Source organism: Vulpes lagopus, chromosome 14, assembly GCF_018345385.1.
Source record: "Vulpes lagopus strain Blue_001 chromosome 14, ASM1834538v1, whole genome shotgun sequence".
Lineage (NCBI taxonomy): Eukaryota > Metazoa > Chordata > Mammalia > Carnivora > Canidae > Vulpes > Vulpes lagopus.
Window position 1 is genome coordinate 36,661,334 of NC_054837.1, and position 23,287 is coordinate 36,684,620.

The following is a 23,287-nucleotide window of genomic DNA, read 5'->3' on the forward strand; positions in this document are numbered from 1 at the left end:
AATAATGGTTTGTTGGAGATTAACACAGGAGATCAAACCACACAGTCTCTATATATCCCCCCAAAGGCATCCATTTCTTCGCTTCTAAATGTGTTTTTCCTGTGTTCATCATTTTAGTGAAATAAAATGAGTAGCCCAAAGATCTGGGCATGTCGTATAAATGGATGTTGAAATCACCACAGTGGATAACCATGGTAGTAGAGGTTTTAAGGAAGGAACTTCTGGCAACATTTCACCACAGCAAGAAACCTCAATCCTCGTTCTGTTCCACCTGCTATTTCCAGTTCACATCCAGGTACCCTGGATTCTGTTTCCTGAGGGTTGTGTGTGTGGGGGAGAGATGACACTGGGCCCTTGGAGCACATGATCTCTAAGTCCCTGCTGGTCTCAGGGGTCGTGCATTCAGGCTCCAGGTTGGGCATAAAGTTTACTTTGAAAAAGCACCTTGCATCAGCTTCCCCTGATGCCACACATGAGTCGTTGCCTTCAATGGCCTTCCTGGCTCCAGTCCTCCTTCCCTTCAATTTGCTGGGACACCAGGCACTACATGCAAGTGCGACTGTTGCAACATCACATGCTTCAGTGTTTCCTCACTGAAGCTGCAAGCTCTGCCCAAGGCTTGCTCACTTTTCCAGGCTCGCTTCTACTCAGACCGCTTCTCCTTGGCCCTCATTTCACCTGGCCATTGAACTGAAAAAGTCCTGTTTTTATTGTAGCACAGCTGGTACACAATGTTATATGTTTCAAGAACACAACTTCAGGGACGCCTGGGTAGCTGAGTGGTTGAGTAGCTGCCTTTGGCTCAGGGCATGATCCCAGGGTCCGGGGATCGAGTCCTGCATCAGGGTTCCCGTGAGGAGCCTGCTTCTTCCTCTGCCTCTCTGTGTGTCTCTGTGTGTCTGTGTGTCTGGAAATAAATAAATAAATAAAATCTCAAAGAAAGTGCTCAAGTTGTTGAGGTGCCGCGCTAGCTGTTCCCCCAGCCACTGCTCGGTACCCCTGTGCACCCTACTTCGTCATTCCCGACACTCAGTCCTCCCGCAGCTACAAGTCCCCTCCCACTCCCCTATCCTACCCCTCACTCATCATGCTCACCCCCCCACCCCCTCCCACAGCCCCTTTCTTCCTCTCACCCTTCACCCCTTCTAGAACGGACTGGACTGCCCTTTTATCTCCCTGGATCCTCCGTCCCGTGGGCTCACGCTCTCATCTTCACGCCCGCCTCCCCTCCACTGAGGCCCTGAACTCTTCAGGGGCACGGCGCTGGTGGCTTGCACACCAAAACCTCCGGACGCGGCCACGACAGGGCCATTTCAGCGGCTCTTTCCCGAGGGTGGCTCAGAACTCCAGGAGGACCAGGAGCCGCGGCCATCCTTAGTGCTCCTGCTCCCACCTGCGGAAACTCTTACTACAGCTGTCCCGGCCGGCGGTCTTTCCGGAAGTGCGGGGGCCGCAGCCACTTCCGGCTAGGCTCTAAGTCTCAGGCTGTGGGCCTGGGACATTCTGGGAGTCGTAATTTAGGCCAACGGTACTTATCTCGAGGCGCCATTGCCTCCCCTGTGGGGCGCTCGAAAGTCACCGTGGAGCTCTCCGCCCGCCTCTCTCAGGCCGCGGTGGTTCCTGGGAAATGTAGTCGTCTGACGTCCGTGGGCTCTGTCGCTGTGTGCGCAGGCGCAGGGGGAGGCACAGAGTGCGAGGGGCGCTCTCCTATCGGCCCCGTAGGCCGCGGTGGGTCCTGGGAAGTGTAGTCGTCGGAGGCCCAAGGCCTGGTGGGGATCAGGTCCCAGAGGCTCTGGCAGGAGGAGTTTGCTGGAGGCTCGCGGCGGAGTCCGCGGACGCAGAGCCGGAAGTCGGGCTTGCGTGGGCTCCGAGGTATGTAGAGCGGCCCTCTCTGGCGCGCTGGGACGTTCTCCGGGCGTCCAGGGCCGAAGGCAGGTCTGCGGCTCGAGACCGCCTCGCCCACCGGAGGCGCCGAGGAGGCGCGCCGTCCTGTGACCCAATTAAAGGGGAAGGCGGCGCCAAGGGGGCGGGAGGGCGGAGGGCGCCGTAGCCGCGCGCTCAGTGCTTCGTTCTCCGCCGCAGCAGAGCCGTCTCTTTTCCGGTCCTGCCGTCTGTGTTTCCGGGTCCTGCCGTTTCCCCGTCCCGCCGTGAGCTATGTCTCAGGTAAGTTGCAGTCTCCTTCTTGCTGAGCGTGGCTGCGTCCTCTGGGCCGTGGGGCCGAAGCTCTGCTTCTCCAGAACCGTCCCGCCCCGGGTCCTGCGCTCGGGCTCTCGCATCTACCTGGACCGGAGGGGGCGGGCGGGGGCGATGATTCTTCCCTCCCTCGCGCGGCGTTGGGGAGAGGATGCCCCGCTGCCCGTCTGCACCACGAGTGTATTAAGCATCCGTTCGCAGCACAGGTGTCAGTGGTCTCAGTCTGGCTCCTGGGCCAGCACGTCAGCATCTCTGGAGAACTTACTGTAGGTGTGTGTGCGGGCGAGCTGCCGCCCAGGCCCTCTGGGTGTTGCAGCAGGCGCCCCGCCCTGAGTCCTGGCGAGGCAGCAGGCACCAAACAAAATCGGGGGCAATTATGCTTCACAGACCTGGGGGTGGAGAACACCTCCCATCCTGCCCCAGGCCCTCTGTTTTTAGTTCCACTTCTCTGCTCTACTTTGTGGCCTGTTTGTTTCCGAGTCCAGACGCTCCTCACGTTCTGCTGGGAGTGCAGTTTCCATCTGTGGTGCATATTCCACTGTTTAGGAAGTAGCTTTATCAGTCAGTAATCTTTTAACATTTAAAACCATTTTTTTTTTTTTTGAAAGACGGAGGAGGGGCAGGGAGAGAATTTTGAAAGATTATTTACTTGAGAGAGCAGGAGGAGAATTTTTTTTTTTTTTTTTTAAGATTACTTGAGAGAGTGGGAGTTGAGGGGCAGAGGTTGAGAGAATCGGGAAGCAATCCGATGTTCCATCCCAGGGCTCCAAGATCTTGACCTAAGCTGAAACTAAGACTCCACTGACTGAGCCACCCAGGCACCCCTAAATTTTTTTTTTAGCTGTAAAATAGAGCTGCGGTATATCTGGGGCTCTTACTGGTTTGGCACCTTTCAACATTTTTGTTTAAGCTTCATGGTTATGTGGATTATTCAAGTGGGGCAAAACCAGGCTGCAGAGGTTACTGTTACCCCTAACTCTGAGGGGGAAAGTGCTAGGCTTGGTCTTGGGAAGTATTATATCTCTTCCTTGGGTAGTCCGTACACTTTACTGCTAATTCTCCTTGTTCTGTAACTTTGCTTCAAGTACCCCTCAGTTTCCTAGCTGTTTCTTCTGGAAGGGGGACAGCTGTGATGCACTTGAGTGCATGTCCCTTCTCAAGGGTACTGCTGCTGTCTGCTATACCCAGTTGCTACTGATGTAGTTTTTGAATATAGATGGGGTCCGGAGCCAATGGCCAAAAAAAGAATTCTTGATACTCTTTGCTGCAGAAAGATGATTTTATTCAAGCCCAGGGACAGGACCCATGGGCAGAAAGCTGCTCTGCGGGGACTGTGAGGGTTGACTGATCATATACTTGGGAGTTGGGGGCAAGGAAGAAGGGAGGTTTTCTTTTTCCTTTTTCTTCTTTTTTAAAGATTTTATTCATTTATTCACGAGAGACACACACATACAGAGAAGCAGAGACACCCTGAGCCAAAGGCAGATGCCCAACCACTGAGCCACCCAGGTGCCCCAAGAAGGAAGGTTTTCTTTTCTTTTCTTTTTTTCAAGATTTTATTTATTTATTCATGAGAGAGAGAGAGAGGCAGAGACACAGGCAGAGGGAGAAACAGACTCCATGCAGGGAGCCCGACTAAGACATTTGTGAACTGAGGGAGACTCTTGCCTTGGAGGATTGTGATCTCTATAAGTTAGCCATTTGTTTTTCCTTCCCTTAGCTTTAGGGCATCCAGGAGTGCCTGAGGAATGTCACACAGGTCCCGAGTCAGTCGTGGTGGGGTGGAGGTTGGGGGAGGGAGGCTGTGGTGAATCAGCTTGTGCTTTGCCCTCAGTTTGTCTTCTGCTCCTGCTTCCTCATTAGTTACCAGGAAGAAATCTTGCCAAATCATATTAAAATTGGCTGCCCTTAAGGAAAATATACATTGCCTATTAAATACAAACAGATTGTCTTCACTATTCATGAAGTGTTGTAAGATTCTAAGAACTTTTACAACAAAAAGCCAGAAATCCATGTTGTTTGCATGTATAATCCTTTTTTTTTCCCCACAAAACTGTGTATTATCTCAGGACAAATTGCATTTATTTTTTCTCCTTTTTCCACTTAATAAAACAGGTAGGCTCTTACACTCAGAATTCTGAAAACTCCCATTGCTACTTATATATATTGTCTGCTCTCCACAATGGGACTCATTTCACTCCTTGATCAGGGCAATGATCAAGTGGGTGTTGGTTGTGCAGATATCTTTATGTCATTTCAGGAGTCAGTGACATTCAGAGATGTGGCCATTGACTTCTCCCAGGAGGAGTGGGAGTGGCTTCAGCCTGCTCAGAGGGATCTGTACAGACATGTAATGTTGGAGAACTATAGCCACCTTGTTTCACTGGGTAAGTGGATTTCTCCTCCTCTCAGTCAGAATTTGAAATTTGGGCTGTTGTGAATCTTGGTTTTCTGATTGGAGATTCCCAAGGAGTATGTTATTTTTCTTTTTGTTAGTTTTTTCCTTTTAAAGATTTATTTATTTATTTATTCATTCATTCATTCATTCATTCATGAGAGAGACAGAGAGAGAGAGAGAGGGGCAGAGACATAGGCAGAGGGAGAAGCAGGCTCCCTGCAAAGAGCCCGATGTGCAACTTGATTCTGGAACCCAGGATCATGCCCTAAGTGTGAAGGCAGATGCTCAACCGCTTGGGCCACTCAGACATCCCTGTATTTTCCTTTTATTTTTTCTGATCTTTATTTTTAAGTAATATCTACACCCAGTTTTGAGCTGGAGCTTACAACCTGAGATCAAGAGTCACACACTCCTGGGCAGCTCCGGTGGCTCAGCAGTTTAGCGCTGCCTTCGGCCCAGGGCAGGATCCTGGAGACCCAGGATCGAGTCCCGCATCAGGCTCCTGGGATCAAGTCTTGCATCAGGCTCTCTGCAGGGAGCCTGCTTCTCCCTCTGCCTGTGTCTCTGCCTCTCTCTCTATGTCTCTCATGAATAAACAAATAAAATCTTAAAAAAAAAAAAAAGTCACACACCACTGAGCCAGCCAGGCACCCGTTTTTTTATTTTATTTTATTTTATTTTATTTTATTTTATTTTATTTTATTTTATTTATTTATTTATTTATTTATTTTATTTGTGATAGTCACATAGAGAGAGAGAGGCAGAGACACAGGCAGAGGGAGAAGCAGGCTCCATTCACCGGGAGCCCGACATGGGATTCGATCCCGGGTCTCCAGGATCGCGCCCTGGGCCAAAGGCAGGCGCTAAACTGCTGCGCCACCCAGGGATCCCCCGTTTTTTTATTTTTTAAGATGGATTATAACCACCTAATCCTTAGACATCTCTCACATTTACAGGTGGCCTTTCTTTTATGTTATTTATTTATTTTTATTTTTAATTTTTTAAAAGATTTTATTTTTATTTATTCATGAGAGACACACAGAGAGAGGCAGAGACACAGGCAGAGGGAGAAGCAGGCTCCCTGCAGAGAGCCTGATGCAAGACTTGATCCCAGGACTCTGGGATCATGCCCTGATCCAAAGGGAGACACTCAACCACTAAGCCACCCAGGCATCCCATGGCCTTTGTTTTAATGGCTCTCTTCTAGAGACTGAAGGACTGATTTGGAATTTATTTCATTTTCTGCAAGCAGGTCTTAACATTTCTAAGCCTTATGTGGTTTCCTTATTGGAGCAAGGAAAAGGGCCCTGGCTGGAGAAAGGAGATTTGAGAAGAGATCTGTTTTCAGGTGAGTAAGTTGGTAACAACCCAACTAATCAATAAGAAAGCAATACTTTTTATATTTTGGTTATAATTTTCCCTTACAGATACCAGAGCATTGGGGACTATGAAGTCTTGCTCACATCCTCAGAAGAAACTATTTCACATCTGCTTTCCAGCCATCTTCAATTCTCATCTTACCTTTGTACACTTTCTCACTAACAGATGTGTTCTTTCTTTCCATTGTTAGCTCTGTCTGGGCTCTGAGTTTCATTACATTTCTTTTTCTTTTTTCTTTTTTTTTAATATTTTAGCTCAAAGGTTGAGCATTTTTTTTAAAGATTTTATTTATTTATTCATAGAGACGGAAAGAGAGAGAGGCAGAGACACAGACAGAGGGAGAAGCAGGCATCATACAGAGAGCCTGATGTGGGACTCGATCCAGGGTTTCCAGGATCACGCCCTAGGCTGCAGGCGGCGTTAAACCGCTGCGCCACCGGGGCTGCCCCCTGAGTTTCATTTCTTTTTGATTTCTTCTCCCTTTCTTTCTTGAAATTGACCTGTGTTTCTGTTGCCTAAATTGAAAGGTAAAACTATGGTCCTATTTAACTGTCTTGGATGAATTTGTTGCTACTTTTGGTTTAATTGATTTATTCATTCCCTCACACATTCTCTTGGTATTTATTTAAAAGACTTTCTCTTGGATGCTACAGAGAGTAGAAAGTATAAAAAAGTGTAATAACTATCAAAGAAGTTACAACTTAATGAGGTAAAATTGATCTGTAAATAACTTCATTGCATGTCTCCAAATTTGCAGTTCAGCAGTAAGGGATAAGGAATTTCCAGTTGGTGTTTGGGGCCTAGACAATTTGCATAGGGATAGTAGTAATAGAAACATAAAAGACAGGAATCAGTTTTGGAGAAAAAGTGATGAATTAGTTTGAGATGTGCTTGGTGTGAGTAGAGGATGGTATTTCCAAGTGAAGATTTGCACAAGCTGTTGAAATATATGATAGAAAAATGGTCAGGTTAGAAATGTGGATGTGAGAATTTTAATATTAAGTGAAAATTGAAGCCATGGGATTGAGATGTCACCTCAGGTTGACAATTGAATTGCTGGTGAAGTTCTTTAAAAATAAATGGCCATGTGACACCCTGGAAGATTCTGTCATAGATCTAAATAGCTTAAATTCTGTATTTATGAAAAGTTCTATAAGTTCTTTAGTTGATTCTAAAACCTCTGATGGAGGTGTACTGACCTTTTCCTGGCATAACAGGAGGAATGCTCTCACGGACAGGGAAGCAGTAGTTTGGGAGTCTGATAGGGGAACCAGAGTAGCTGTGAAAACAGCTCCAGCTCTCAGGTGCTGACGGCAGTGAGGCTCACTTGCTGCAGAGATCCAGGAGGGTGTAGTAAGCAGTGATGTGGGCTGAAGTTACGAGTTCAAGCAAGTGCAGGGAGATTTCTTCATTTAAGGAGGAGTTGAAGAATAATGTCCTGTGTAAAAGTAATAAAACTGATAGAACTGTGTACAAGGGAAGTGAGGAAAGGTCAAACAGAAAAATTGCCTCTAATTCCACTATTTTATTCATTCCTTCATTCATTCACTTACTTACTTTTGTTCTAAATAATCCTGTGTCCAGTGTGGGGCTCAAACTCCTGGCCTTGAGATTAAGAGTTACCTCCTCTACCGATGGAACCAGCCAAGTGCCCCTCCACTTACTTTAATACAGTTCTGCTAATTTTTTTGTGTTCATTCTAGTACCCCCTTTTCATTAAAAACAGGAAGTAGGATAGGATTTATTGGTGGGCATGAATAAGGAGAGGGCAGTGGGAAGGTTCTCATGAGCATAGGGCCAGCCATTTATCCAGGAGGCCATGGTTAGGGTGTGTTTGACCCCCACAGGTATTTGAGATGAACTGCTTTTCAGCCATCATGGCTTCAAATTCTTGTGTATTAAAGTGAGATGTGGACCCACTTCTTAGAGATGTGGATCTTCTGGCAGCCCCAGGGAACTGGGAATGGCCCTGCATAAGGGTTCTCCATTTTGTATGGATGATAAGGATTTGGCCTATGTGGACCCTGGCTATTGTGCCCTGGGGTTTTCCAAGGGTGCCCCACATCCCTGTTTGGAACCCATATTGGGGGTAGCATGAGGTCACACATGAATGTCAAAGGGAAAGGGCTGTGTCCAAAGTCCTGTAAGGCAACCCATTTAAGCAACAGGCTGTATACACTACTGAGGGGGCTACTGTTTGCCACCATTGCACACCAGGCTCCCTGTGGAGGGAGCACATGGTGGTTTCCTTGGCTACAGTCCAGTACCTTTCTAAAAAGGCAAAATGAATGTACAGCTTAACAAATTATTGAAAGATATGCATGTAACCACTGCTCACGTCATAAGAGCACTGTGTGCTCACCTCTTCCCTACCTCGAGGCAGTCTTCTCTTTATGGGAGCAACTTACTGGTTTGGTTACTTGACAAACCTTGTCAACTGTTTGTATCTCTAATCACTATAGTTAAATGAGTATGTTTGTGAACTTCATCTAGAGGGTTCATAATGTATGTATTGTGATTTGCTTTTCAAAAGTACTTTTAAGATTTATGCTTTTTTGCATATTACTGTGGTAGTTTGTTTCATTGTACACATCAGTACCCCACCAATTTATCCATTCTGTTATTGAGGGCTTCTTGTGTTGTTTGCATTTTAGGGCTGTTGCAAGCAATGTTACTATTGTCCTTGTGCCCAGGTGCAGACTGGCACAGGTTTGTTGTGGTGTCTTTCTAGGTCTAGAATTGCTGGGGCAGAGGATGGTGTACCTCTTTCATATCATGAGATAATGCAAAAATGTTTTCCAGAGTGCTTTTACTGACATTCTCACGAACACCATAAGTGGGTTCCCCTGGTTCTGCATACTTACTAATGAATGTCCCAGACAGTCAGACACCATATACAGACCTAGCAGAGGAGTGTGCAATGGGAGGTTGCTATGGTTGAAAATTGCATTTTTCTGATTACTGATGAGGTTGAGCACCTTTCCGTATGTTTACTGGACACCTAGGTACCCTCATCTGTGATATGTGTCTTGAAGGTCTTTGCTCATTTATGTATTGGATTCTCGGTCTTTTGTATTGATTTGTAGAAGTTAGATATTTCAGATACAAATGCTTCGCTAATTATTTTCACTGCAAATGTTTTTCTGTCACATATGGTATATTTTCCCCCTTAATAACTTCTTTTGATGAACGGAAATTTTTAGTTTTAGTGCGGTCAGATGTTGTTCCCTGTAGAATTAACATGTTTAAGAAACCATTCCCTGTCATGAGGTCATAATGAAGGCATTTTCTTATATTTTCTCTTAAACCTAGTCATTTTGCCAATCACGTTTAGATCTGTTGTCCACTTTGAATTGATTTTTGTGTGTTGTGTGAGTTACTGGTCAATTTTGATTTCTTCTGGGAGGAGATCCAGTTATCATGGCATCATATGCTGACATGTTGTAGGTTTGTCATAACTTAAATGTTAATATTTGTGTATATTTATGGGTTCTCTGTTTTTTATTGATTGTTTCCTTTTCTATTCTCGCATATGTCTATACAGCCTTAGTTATGGACTAAATAATGGATAACATTTTCCTTTATTTGCCTCACTCCACTCCTTTTTTTGCAGAATAATTGAAAAGTAAATTACATCTCAATATTTCACTTCACTATCATGTATAAATTATAGGGACATTTTCTACATGATCAAAATAACCATTTTTCATATCAAAACAGTTTTGCGGGCAGCCCCGGTGGCGCAGCGGTTTAGCACCGCCTGCAGCCCAGGGTGTGATCCTGGAGACCCGGGATCGGGTCCCGCGTCTGGCTTCCTGCATGGAGCCTGCTTCTCCCTCTGCCTGCGTCTCTGCCTCTCTCTCGCTCTCTCTGAATAAACAAATAAATAAATCTTTAAAAAAACAAAAAAAAACAAAAAAAAGTTTTGCTTGTATTTTTTTTAAAAGCACTATCCATAAATAAATGCTTCGTAAGTGTGTATTATAGCTGGGTTGTCTGCAGCTGTCCTGTAGGATGGTGAAACATTTCTGTTTCTCCAGATGTCCTATAACTTGAATTTTAACCTATTTATTTTTATATTCTAAGACTAGGTCTTGTTTAGGTCCTGCAGGGATGGTAATTATATTTAGGCAGGTTGTCAATATGGGTACGTTAAGGCCGTCAGTTCTAACCTTTCTTCTACATATGTGGTCCTAGGACAGTTGTATTTTTACGGCTTTCGTAGGTCTGTCGTATATATGCACCTCCTCTGGCCTTTCCCAACCTAGGCTGTGGGGTCCCATTTCAGTTTTCAGTTTCTAGCACAGTATACAGGGTCAGATACATGCGTGCACAACCCAAGGGTGCACCCAGGATGTCACGCACTTTACACAACCTAGGAATGTGCCCAGCATGTCATGCACTTGCACAACTCTGGGATGCGCCCAGGATGTCATGCACTTGCCCAACCCTGGGACGCACCCAGGATGTCATGCACGTGTACAACCCAGGGATACATTGAGGATGTCATGCATGTGCACATCTCAGGTGTGAGTCCAGGATTTCATGTATGTGCACAACTCAGGGATGTGCCCTGAATTTTATACAACTTTACAGAAGCATTTTCTTGAGCTCCCTCTCCTACCCTGCTTCACTTGTAGGGCTCCTCTTTCAGTCTTCTGGGTAGAAAGGCAGACCTCTAGTTTCCCCTCTACTCTCTATTTCCTACAACCATGTCTGCCTCTGCACCAAGCAACAAGGAGACAGAAAAAGAAGAAAATGGGTATTATTCCTGTGCTCTTGTGACCATAGATTTTTCTGCGAACACTCTTATAGTTTTAATTGCCAAGGTATCGCTGCTGCAAGATACCTTGCGATTGGGTAGAAATGGGGTAAGATTTCTCTGACTAGTAGAGACCCTCTTTCCCATTCTCAGACCAGAAATGGAGGCTACTCTGGGAGCAGCCTGATGCACAGTTCCTGCTTTCATGTTGCCTTTGGGTTTAGGCCTGGAGACAAGGATAACAAACCAAGAAACTCACCACCAGTTCAGTGTTACTTTGAGTTCTGATTTCCTTCTCCAATTAACTTGCCACCCTTTACTTTTTAGAGTTTTCAGATAGCTGCTCTGTGCATTTTTTCCATGGCTTTTAGCTGCATTCAGGAGAGACAGGTGGCAGTGCTCTTACTCCATCTATAAGGGACTGAATATTTCATCTTATATTTTGTAAGTGAAAAAAAAGTTACAGTGTGTAGAAAGATGATACTAATAAAATGAAAATACAAGGTTCAGGCTAGATTGAACAAAAGTATAAAGTATAAGAAGGAAAATGGGAATTAAGGAAAGTTAGGGAAAACACTGGTCATATGATGCAGGTGCTTTGCAAGTCATGTTAGCAAACATAGAGTTCATCTCTAACGGAGTTGTTGAAAGATTTTAGGCAGGCAAGCATTTTATTTAGCTGAGGTTTGGAAAACAGATTTATTGGAAGCAAGATTAGGAAACAGGGCTACCACTTAAGAGTTGTCTCTATAACCTGGTCTGGATTTAATCATCACATGAACTGTGGAACTGTGGAAGTGCTCAGGGAAGGGAGGCTTCCCTGTACAGGCTGCTAACCTAAGGATGTGGAGATTGGACTTGGAGATTGACTAGATACAAGACCTGAAGAAGATTGAGGAGTTGTGGTTGATAACACTCATCTTAGTGCTCGTTGGTTCATTCGTTCTTTTCCTTTTTTCTCTTTTTTCTTTTCTTTTCTTTTCTTTTCTTTTCTTTTCTTTTCTTTCTTTCTTTCTGTCATAAATAAATTAAATAAATAAACAAACAAATAAATAAGAACAACCTTGAAGGGAAGGGGAAGATTTTTTTTCAATCTGTGACTGAGTTTTGGATCTTTGTGGGATATTTAACCATATCAATTCACTAGGCAATCAAGTATCATACTCTGGAGCTTAATAAAGAGATCACCATGCTTCTCAAATTTTAGTCATTTGGAGTGCTGCTTTTTTTTTTTTTTTTTTTTTTTAAGATTTATTTTAGAGAGAAAAACCACCTATATTTATGTGTATAAATGGGGAAAGGGGCAGAGGCAGAAAAATTCTCAAGCATACTCCCCACTGAGGAGGGATCGATCCCGGAACCCCAAGATCATGACTGAACAGAAATCAAGAGCTGGCTGCTTAGCTGACTGAGCCATTCAGGTGCCCCAAAATATTTTATTTTTTCTAAGTAATCTCTACACCCAACATGGGGCTTGAATTTACAACCCTGAGATCAAGAGTTGAATGCTCCACTGACGGAGCCAGTCAGGCAACCTATATTGTTGAATTTATTCTTTTTGTTGTTGTTGTTGTTGTTGTTGAATTTATTCTTAAGCAACTTTCCCTAGTTTCTTACAGGCTATATTGCTTTTCTATTGGAATGCTAGTAGTAAAAAGAAAAAAAAATGCTAGTAGTGAATTTGTATATTTGTATCTCTCAGCCTTTATTAAAGCAATAAAACTACCCTAAATCTTTCTAGATTGATTCTTCCCTGCAAATACAATAGTGATTTTTTTTAAATTAATAAGCTTTTTATTTTTATTTTTTTAGAAGATTTATTTATTCACAAGAGACAGAGGCAGAGACATAGAGGGAGAAGCAGGCTCCCCATCAGAGTCCTCCGATGTGGGACTTGATTCCTGGATCTGGATCACACCCATAGCCAAAGGCAGACACTCACTGCTGAGCCACCCAGGTGTCTCAATAAACTTTTTAAAAGTAGTTTTAGTTTCACAGCAAAATTGCATGGAAAGTACAGAGGTCTACAACCACTCCCATTGTGGACATCCCATACCACAATCCCCATACATAATGTATATTTGTTAAAATTGATAAACCTACATTGACACATCATGACCCAAAGTCCATAGTTTACGTTAGGTTTTGCTCTTGATGTTGTATATACATTCTTGGGTTTGGGCAAATGTATAAGAATGATATGTATCCACCATTGTTATCATGTGGAATAGTTTACTAAAAATCCTTTGTGCTCTGCCTGTTCATCACTCTTTCCCCACCAATCCCTGGCCACTATTGATCTTTTTATTGTCTTCCTGATTTTGCCTTTTCCAGAATGCCATGTAGTTGAAATCATACAGTAGTAAGCATTTTCAGATTGGCTACTTTAACTTTATACCTTTCCGTGGGTAAACAGCTCGTTTCTTTTAAGTGCTGAATAATATTCTTTTGTCTAGATGAACTGCAGTTTACTTTTGCATTCTCCTACTGAAGAGTATCTTGGTTGCTTCCAAGTTTTGACAATTATAAAGAAAGCTGCTATAAACATCCTTTTGAGGGATCCCTGGGTGGCGCAGCGGTTTGGCGCCTGCCTTTGGCCCAGGGCGCGATCCTGGAGACCCAGGATCGAATCCCACATCAGGCTCCCAGTGCATGGAGCCTGCTTCTCCCTCTGCCTGTGTCTCTGCCTCTCTCTCTCTCTCTCTGTGACTATCATAAATAAATAAAAATTAAAAAAAAAATAAAAATAAATAAAAAAATAAATAAATAAACATCCTTTTGCAGGCTTTTGTGTGAGTATAAGTTTTGAATTGATTGGTAAATACCAAGAATGCAATTGTTGGATCATGTGGTAAGAGTATGTTAAGAAACTGCCAAACTGGGCACCTGGGCAGCTCATTCAGGTAAGCATCTGTCTTCAGCCCAGGTCATGATTCCAGGGTTCTGGGATTGAATCTCAAATCAGGCTAACCTGCTCCATGGGGAGTCTGCTTCTCCCTCTGCCCCTCCCCCTATTCCTTCTCTTTCTCTCTTTCAAATAAGTAAATATATAGAATCTTTCATATATATAAAATCTTTAAAAGAAACTGCCAAACTATTTTCCAAAGTGGTTCTACCATTTTACATTCCCACAAGCAATGAATGGTAGTTCCTATTGCTCTGCATCCTTCTCAGCATTTGATGTTGTTAGTGGTTTGGATTTTGGCCATTCTAATAAGTGTGTAGTGGTATCTTGTTTTACTTAGAATTCTTTCATGAAATGTGATGTTGAATATCTTTCCGTATTCTTACTGGCCATCTGTATTATCTTTGGTGATGCGTCTGTTTGGGTCTTTTGCTCATTTTTAAATTGTATTGTTCATTTTCTTATTGTTAAGTTTTAAGAATTCTTTGTATATTTTGGTTATCAGGTCTTATCAGATATGTCTTTTGCACATATTTTCTCCCAGGTTGTGGTCTGTCTTCTCGTTCTTTTGATACTGGCTTTTGTAGAGCAGAGGCTATTTATGAAGTCTAGCTTACTTTCATGGATCATGGTTTTGGTTGTTGTATTTAAAAAGTCATTGCCATATCTAAGGTCATCTAGGTTCCTATGTTATCTTCTAGGACGTTTATAGTTTTGTGTTTTATATTTAGGTTTATGATCCAGAGAGAGAGAGAGAGGCAGAGACACAGGCAAAGGGAGAAGCAGGCTCCATGTAGGGAGCCTAATGCGGGACTCAATCCCAGGACTCTGGGATCACACCCTGAGCCGAAGGCAGATGCTCAACTGCTGAGCCACCCAGGTATCCCAGGTCTATGATCCATTTTGAGTTAATTTTAGTCAAAAGTGTAAGTTGTGTGCCTAAATTCATTTTTATGCGTGTGGATGCACAGTTGTTTGAGGACCATTTGTTGAAAAGATGTTTTTGGTCCCTTGTGATGTCTTTGTTCCTTTTTCAAAGATCAATTGACTATAATTATGCAGGTCTGTTTCTGAGCTCTATACTCTGTTCCATTGATCTACTTGTCTAGTCTTTCACTGTCTTCATTATAATAAGTTTATAATATGTCTTGAAGTCATTGTCAATCCTCTAGCTTTGTTCTTTTCCTTCAGGATCCTGTTAGGTATTCTAGATCTTTTGCTTCTTGATACAAACTTTAGAATCAGTTTGTTGGGATCTGTAAAATTACTTTCTCGGATTTCATTGTATCTATAGATCAAGTAGGGAGGAATTGACATCTTGGCAATATTGAATCATCCAATGAACATGGAATTTCTGTCTATTTAGTTCTTCATATCTATCATCCGAGTTTTGTAGTTTTCCTTGTATAAATCCTGGTACCTGTTTTTTAGATTTATACCTAAGTATTTCATTTTTTGTATGCTAATATAAACAATAATGTCTCTTTTTCATTCCTGGTATCTGGGAAAGAATGACTTTTGTACATTAACTTTATATCCTGCAATTTTGTTATAATTACTTATTCAAGTTTTTTGGTAAATTTTTTCAGATTCTCTGCATAGATTAATAGTGTCATCTGTCAACAACAAGTTTTATTTCTTCTTGCCAATCTGTATTTGCTTTTCTTGTCTTAGCATAGCTAAAAATTCCATTATAGCATTGAAAAGCAGGTCTGACCTCAGGTTGTGAGATTGAGCTCTACACGGAGTGTTGAGTCTGCTTGAGATTCTCTCTTCCCCTCCCTCTGCCTCTCCCTCCACTCACATGTGCTCTCTCTCAAACAAATCTTAAAAAGAAAGAAAAATGAATCCTTGTATTCCTCTAGGCTTTTAATAAGTATAAGTGCTAAATTATATCAGATCCATCTGTTGTTTACCGAAGAGTATGGGCATACAGGTGATAAAAGGAGGGGAGGTGACTTTGAGGGAAGGAAGAGGGGTGAGGAATATATAATTAGCATTCTGTTCATATTTTGAACCTGATTTTCTTGGTTGTGCTTTTTACTCTTATTGGTCTGTGAAGTCATATGGCAGGTTGTATACTGAATCTGTGCAGTTAACTCCAGTGGCTTTTTCTAATATTAAATGTCTAGGTTCACCTGATACATCCTGCTATAGTTCAGTTTCCAACTAATTTCCTCAGGTGAAGCCTCTTTACCAACTGCAGTGAACTTTTTTTTTTTTTCAAAACATCAAAAAATGAATATATTTAACCATACTCAGCTCGTAACAGAGCAAATGGGTAAGAAGAATAATTCATACTATAGCATATTGCTAATATGAACTGGCAACAGAAAAAGTTGGTATAAGAAGGCAGAAAAACTCTTATTAAGAATTAGAACCGAGGGGCTCCATAATCATCTGGCATCTGCTCAATGTTGTACCTATGGTTAGAAATGTACATGATGGGAACTTCAGGGATCTTCTGGATCCTTCGTTTAAGGTCCCGGGATCTTCCAGATCCTTCGTTTAAGGTCCCGGTCAACTGTGGCCACAATGTAACACTTGTGCTGAGTTACTCTCTGTACTAAGCAGTCATCTGCATAGGTTCCTTTGTGTGTGTGCGCGTGGCAATCGTTCAAATCTCGGATCCTTGGCAATCCTTAGAGCCACTCGATACTTTTGCCCCAGTTTCTCAATTTCAGCCATTACACAGTTATACAAGGGATACACTTGGCATACAGACAGTCCATCATTGACTGTACTAAGTCAAGTTTGGCTTTAATGGAAAAGTTGATAAAGTTGGTATCAACCAGGATGTGGTAAGGTGGGCCCAGCTGTGTGTTATATTGGAAGAATAAGCAGGAAGGATGTTGGGAGACTTCTCTTTCCTTGAGTGCACTGGGATCTTTCTTTTCTTTCTTTTTAGGTTTTAATCTATCCTTCGCTTTAAGCCTCTGATCTTGGAGACTAAGCATTCGCTTCATGGCCGCATACTTTCTTGCTTTCTTTTGCTTCCCCATGTGCATGCCACACTCTTGTTTTTGCAGTGGACTTTTATATTTCTGGTCTTTCATACAATTTTTACTCTAAGTATAATAGGCTTATCTTGTTTCTTATATCAGTAATTGTTTTCTTCTGTGTTCTCGGCTCATGAACAGAATTATTCTGTTTATATCCCCACAGCTCTTACTGAATTGCTCAGTAGGCAGGGAATTGGTTTATAGAGGAGCCAGGAAAGTAATTTAAGATTTTCTCTTTATTGAGACCATTTTTCTTAACTATTATTTTACTGCCTCCCCAATCCTAATCTTTCATTTTACCGTGCCCACCATGTAGGTATAGATCTTGATTCTTTGTTCAGATATTACAGAAAGAGGTCTGGGATTCCCTGGATGGCTCAGTCAGTGAAGCACTTGTCTTCGGCTCAGGTCATGATCTCAGGACCCTGGGATCAAGCCCTGTGATGGGTTACCTGCTCAGTGGGTAGTCTACTTCTCTCTCTGCCCCTTCCCTGTACTGTCTCACTCTCTCTCAAATATATAAATAAAATCTTAGAAAAAAAAAGAAGTCTATTTACTTTTCCTTAGAAGCTTATGGTCAGTGATAATAAATAAAAGTATTTAAAATGTTAAAGTGTGTTTTAGAGAAAAATGATTTTTTTAGTGTATTTGGAAATAATTTTAAACTTCCAGAAAACTTTCAAGAATAGTGCAAAGAATACCCATAAGCTCTTTACTCAGATTCCGCTATTACTAACATTTTGTCCCATTCCCATCATCATTTGGTATATGATTTTTTTCTCTGAAGCATCTGAGAATAAATTATATATAATGGCTTTTTACCCCCAAGTATTTCCTAAGAATTGGAATATGAGTGAATATATATTTTTTAAAAGTCTTCATAGCATTATATAGTTTTCCTCCCTGAAAATGATAAAGTACTTTCCTAAAATTTAGCCTGGAGAAAATCAGGGCCTATGTTTGACTATTAAAAGCATCTGATGGGACTCCTGGGTGGTTCAGTTGGCTAAGTGTCTTGGTTTTGGCTCAGGCCATGAGGTGGAGCCCTGAGTCAGGCTCTGTACTTAGTGGGGAGTTTGCTTCAGATTCTCTCCCTCTTCTTCTGCCCCTCTTGTTTGTGCACTCTCTCTAATAAATAATTTTTTTTTTTTTTTTTAAAAAGCATGTGGTGGAAAGACACTGTTATACCAAAGTTGAGCTTTACTTGTTAGTTTGGAAAGTAGAGAGAGGATCATAGGCAGTCATTTTCAAAGACATATCTTTTACTTACTTATTTAGAATAAGTCATGGTAAGATGTTTCCTGAGGCATTAAGTGAACAGTTTGATGTTTTTGTGGGACCAGAGGAACACTCATAGTTTATTAGTAGCATTATAAATTTGTCTTTTTCAAGTCCTTTTGGGTGCAGAAAAGTTTAAGTAGAGCTGGGGAAGACGAGAACACATCCTTCCCAAGTATTTATCTTCCTGTCCTGCTTTTTCCCCCTCACCTTCAATTACTTCTGCTTTGTTTTTCCTTATTTACCTACATCTCTCCTCTGATGTCTTCTGAATTTCTGAGCATACTGCTCAGATTTCAGTCTGTATGAGAACTATGAAAGCCATGCAGTGTTGAGATTTTTTTTCCTGCTTTTTAAAAATCGGTCATTGAAAAAGTGAGGAGTGGCTTTACTTTACTCAATAGAGGAAAAACAAACATTTGCTTTGTTTTTTCATTTTCAGAGTCTCATGGTGAGATCAAAGAATTTTCTCCAAATAATGTCATATGTGAATATGATTCATCCCAGTATTTGGTAGTGGAAAGAATTCTTAACCAAGACCCTGACCATTCCAGTTTTAAAGGAGGCTGGAAATGCGAGGAAGATACTCAGATGCAAGGAAATCAGGGATGTATCAGGCAAGTGACAGACTCTCATTCAGGAGCCCTATCTCAGCACATGAGTATCAATACTGTGGAGAGACCCCATGGATGTCATGAGTGTGGAAAAACTTTCAGTCGGCGCTTTTCCCTTGTGTTACACCAAAGAACTCATACTGGAGAGAAACCATATGTGTGTAAGGAATGTGGCAAAACCTTTAGCCAGATTTCAAACCTTGTGAAACATCAGATGATACATACTGGAAAGAAACCCCATGAGTGTAAGGACTGTAATAAAACATTCAGTTACCTCTCATTCCTCATTGAACACCGGAGAACACATACTGGGGAGAAACCCTATGAATGTACTGAATGTGGAAAGGCTTTTAGCCGTGCCTCAAACCTCACACGACATCAGAGAATTCACATAGGAAAGAAACAGTATATATGTAGGAAATGTGGGAAGGCCTTTAGCAGTGGCTCAGAACTCATTCGCCACCAGATTACACATACTGGAGAGAAACCTTATGAATGCATTGAATGTGGGAAGGCATTTCGCCGTTCTTCACACCTTACTCGGCATCAGAGCATCCATACTACCAAAACTCCCTACGAATGTAATGAATGTAGGAAAGCCTTCCGTTGCCACTCGTTCCTTATTAAACATCAGAGGATTCATGCTGGAGAAAAGCTCTATGAGTGTGATGACTGTGGTAAAGTTTTCACATGGCATGCATCTCTTCTGCAACACATGAAAATTCACACTGGAGAAAAGCCCTATGCATGTACTGAGTGTGATAAAACATTCAGTCGAAGCTTCTCCCTTATTCTCCATCAGATAACTCACACTGGGGAGAAACCCTATGTATGTAAGGTGTGCAGTAAGTCCTTCAGCTGGAGCTCAAACCTTGCCAAACATCAGAGAACACACACTGTAGAGAACCCCTATGAATATGAAAATTCATTTAATTATCACTCATTCCTTACTGAACACAAAGGAATTCGCTCTATAGAGAAAACCTAAGAGTGTATGGTTTAAGAAAAAAACAAACAGTTCATGCCTTACTTTGGATTTGAGAGGACTCCTAGCAAGAAGCCTTAAGTGCATATGTTGAATGTGAAGAGAATGGGTTATACTTGATTCAACATCCTGGAGAAAAAAGTCACACAGGAATATGTGGGAAAGCCATAATAGCTGCACATTCTGTAACATCAGAAGATAAAATCAGTCAGTACCGAGAAGACTTCATTGGTAGGATTCCCTCACTCTACATTTATAAATTCCTACCAGGAAAGGATACATGGCCAATAAATGTGAGAAAGCTTTTAATTGGAAATTGGCCCTAATTCTGCATCTGTCAGCTCAAACAGGACAGAGTGTGTGGGCAAGAGTGCATTATTTCCTGGACATCAGAAAATTTATAATAAAGCAAAGTCTTACAAAGCAGTGATTTGGCAATGTCTGTGTACCATGCAATATTTATTAAATTTGAAAATACTCTTCTAAGGAGAAAGAGCAACCCTATAAATGAATAGAAGGTGACTATCTGCTTTATTTCCGAACTGCAGAATTAAACTGGGAAGCAAACTACCATTGTAAGGAGTGTGGCAAAATCTTAGGAGTCCTGAGACATCCTACTGGAGGGAATTTGGGGGAGTTTTTCTTTGGGGGAGATGATTTTTGTTTTAAAGCAAATTTAGAAAAGAAAGTTATTAATAAATACTTTGTTTTTTAGTTAATCAATCTGGTACTTGCACAGTTCTTTTCTACAGCATTTGTGGTTCTGAAAATGCAAATACCCCAATAGTGATGTCAGCAGTGAAGACTGGTGTGCATTTGTAGAAACATACAGGATTACAGAAACACTTTTAAGAACTTAGGGCTTTAGCTTTGAGATATAGTTTAGATTTAAGGTTTTGCTAACTCGTGTTTATTCTTGAATATGACTAGCCCTGTCTTAGCCTGAAGTAAATGTAAATAAGTTATGTTGTAGGAAGATACCAAGGTGGTTTTCCTCTTTTGTTCCATTTTCAGTGGGAACATTCCTTTTGTAAGCACGTTATTTGTCACAATAAACCAGATGTTGTTCTGACTCTTCATGTACACCTTGCTTATTTTTAATGTCCCAGTTAAAGGTGTATCTTATCTTGGAAGCATCTATCTGCTTTAAGACTTGGCAAGATAGGTAATACACAGTTTAGCGGTTGAATAAGTGCCTCATTTAAATACATTTTTTCGTGTATGGGCAAATCTTTCACCAAGTGAGAAGCTGGCCAATTTCTTTCCTACCTACTATGATATAACATAGCTGTTGTCTAATAATTTCCTCAGAGCCTCAATTGCTACTGGAATAGCTCCATTGTACAAATCCTTCCTTTCCTATGGTGTGGCAGGCACCATGTAAAGGGGGTCTTTGTTGAACAAAAATGTATTTGTCAAAAAAAAATGCATTTGTCATTTCAGAGGTTTGAACATTCAGGGATGTGGTCATAGACTTGTCTCAGGAGAAATGGGGCAGATTGGAACCTGACCAGAAGAATTTATATGGGAATGTAATGATTGGGAACTATGGGAACTGCATCCGAGGTTACATTCGAGGTTTTCCAAATTCAGAACCAGAAGAATTTATATGGGAATGTAATGATTGGGAACTATGGGAACTGCATCCGAGGTTACATCCGAGGTTTTCCAAATTCAGAACCTCAAGCTAGGTATCTTTGCTTTCTCTTTAGTAAAAGCGGGTGGGCTTGCAGTTGCCTGCCTGAATTCTATTCTGGGTTCTTGAGGAAACAAATTAAAATTGGCAGAAGTGGGAAGTGGTTTCTATTCTTCCTTGAAGGTTTTTGTTCTCTTCTAATAGCTTCTCCTTTATATTAAGAAATTGAGTCTGGATCTAGGAAGAACCATAATCTTTTGAAGCATCTATTTTCTCCCCTATTGCAAGCAGGACTATTTTTTAAATCAAATGTGACTTCCTTATTGGAGCAAGGGAAAGAGAATGAGGGAGAAAAAATGTCAAGAGGCCTATGATCAGGTAAGTGTGTGGCAATCGCAGGGAGTGCCATGGTGGGTAGTAGTCCAGCTTACCAAATCCCATGAAGCATTTTCTCAAAAACAGTTAACTTTCCCTTAAAATTCCTTTCATGCAAAATCATTCTGAACTATGTAACTCATCCTAAAGGTATGCTCATTCATTTGTGGTTAAGATATTTCAGAAAATAGGAACTATTTATTTGAAAGCTATTTATTTGGGAGAAAATGTGTGCAGTGAGTAAGGACAGAGGGAAAAGGGGAGAGAGAATCTAGCAGACGCCTGACGAGGGGCTTAATCCCATGACCTGAGCTGAAATCAGGATTCCACCACTTAACTGAGCCAACCAGGTGCCCCTGCTATTATTTTTAATTAAATTAAATACAGATAATTTCTAGATTATACAATAAGATGTTAAGATGCCACTGGGGGGAAAATAATTTGTGGGTATTTTCATTGTATGTTTTATTTGTCATAGCAAGAAGGTGTTGGCAAGGCTCATAGTTGCTTTCTTTCACTCAATTTTAGCACAAAAATCTGTTAAATCTTTCCATATTTAACAATCTTTTATAAGCTGTAGTGCTTTCCAGAGGTAGCAGAAAAGGAAAAAGGAAAGTTGCCTGTTTTTCAGGATGAAACTCTGTAACAGTAGCCAGGCACACAAGATATAAAAGCAGACAGTAGGAGAAAAACATGTATGATGTTACACTTTAAGTCACTTGTAGAACATAGTATTATTTCAGTTCCTATTTGAATTGTTGAGACAAGAAACAATGGTACTATATAGTGTGACCATCTCCATACATGTGAAGGGATGTATTGCATCCTCCTTGAACATGTTGAACAATGTAGTATAAGAAGTTTCTATCTCAGACAATTTTCTTACGTTTGCATATTTATTTATTTTTAATTTTTTAAAATTTTTATTTATTTATGATAGAGAGAGAGAGAGAGAGGCAGACACATAGGCAGAGGGAGAAGCAGGCTCCATGCACTGGGAGCCCAACGTGGGATTCGATCCCGGGTCTCCAGGATCGTGCCCTGGGCCAAAGGCAGGCGCCAAACTGCTGCGCCACCCAGGAATCCCACGTTTGCATATTTAACATTTAGTGCAGGAATGCAACCGTTATTTCAAGTAAGACAGTTACAATATTTTCATTACTCTGCTGCCATTTACTCAATTATCCATATGTTGTTAAAGCATCATACTCCTAATGAATAGGCCTATCCTTTATAGAAGAGCACATAACACATGGTATCTTTTCTGGAGTGTGACTCCTTATATAATTTCCATGTGAAACCTTCCTTAATTGAGTTTCCCTTCAGAATAATTATCTTGCATATACTCAGGCTGAGTGTACAGCTGAATGACTCTCAGTATCTGGCACACTCATAGATGTGACTGTCCTGCAGTTGTGTTTCTCTAGTATGCTTGCAGCAGTTTTTACTGTAAACTTCTTCAAGTGAATGCAATGTTATGAGGTTGGATTTAGCTGCTGCTTAAATTGTCTTCAAAAAGTCTACTTCCAAATAGGATGCAGAATTGTGGCAGGAACCAGAGAAAATACGACGAGTTTTTAAAGGTATCGTTGAGGGATCCCTGGGTGGCGCAGTGGTTTGGCACTTGCCTTTGGCCCAGGGCGCAATCCTGGAGACCCGGGATCGAATCCCACATCAGGCTCCCGGTGCATGGAGCCTGCTTCTCCCTCTGCCTATGTCTCTGCCTCTCTCTCTCTCTCTGTGACTATCATAAATAAAT

General features: G+C 41.7%; 1 protein-coding gene, 1 non-coding gene and 1 pseudogene across 5 annotated transcripts; 1 reads left to right on the forward strand and 2 right to left on the reverse strand.

Annotated features, from left to right (window-relative positions):
- The first annotated feature begins 1,735 nt into the window (after positions 1 to 1,735).
- Positions 1,736 to 20,236, forward strand: ZNF140 (zinc finger protein 140). Of its 4 annotated transcripts, none has more exons than XM_041729114.1 (5): positions 1,736 to 1,872; positions 2,083 to 2,163; positions 4,454 to 4,580; positions 5,841 to 5,939; positions 18,361 to 20,236. In XM_041729114.1, exons 2-5 carry the CDS (start codon positions 2,155 to 2,157, stop codon positions 19,518 to 19,520), a joined length of 1,395 nt encoding a protein of 464 aa, XP_041585048.1. In that variant the 5' UTR covers positions 1,736 to 1,872; positions 2,083 to 2,154; the 3' UTR covers positions 19,521 to 20,236. The 4 variants fall into 4 exon arrangements, with proteins under 4 accessions (XP_041585048.1, XP_041585050.1, XP_041585049.1 ...); XM_041729115.1 differs by having other exon boundaries at positions 1,760 to 1,872; positions 2,086 to 2,163; XM_041729116.1 differs by lacking the exon at positions 2,083 to 2,163 and having other exon boundaries at positions 1,749 to 1,872.
- On the reverse strand, positions 8,097 to 8,230 carry LOC121475889. The gene has a single exon (XR_005983838.1). It is a non-coding gene; the product is annotated as a small nucleolar RNA SNORA70 (small nucleolar RNA).
- Positions 16,013 to 16,640, reverse strand: LOC121475642 (annotated as a pseudogene).
- Positions 20,237 to 23,287: the final 3,051 nt, after the last annotated feature.

What these genes read in the sequence shown, in the direction of transcription:
- ZNF140 (XM_041729114.1), top strand. An exon ending in TAGCCACCTTGTTTCACTGG is followed by an intron (nt 4,581 to 5,840) that starts GTAAGTGGATTT and finishes ATTTTCTGCAAG; the next exon opens with CAGGTCTTAACATTTCTAAG. An exon ending in GAGAAGAGATCTGTTTTCAG is followed by an intron (nt 5,940 to 18,360) that starts GTGAGTAAGTTG and finishes TTTCATTTTCAG; the next exon opens with AGTCTCATGGTGAGATCAAA.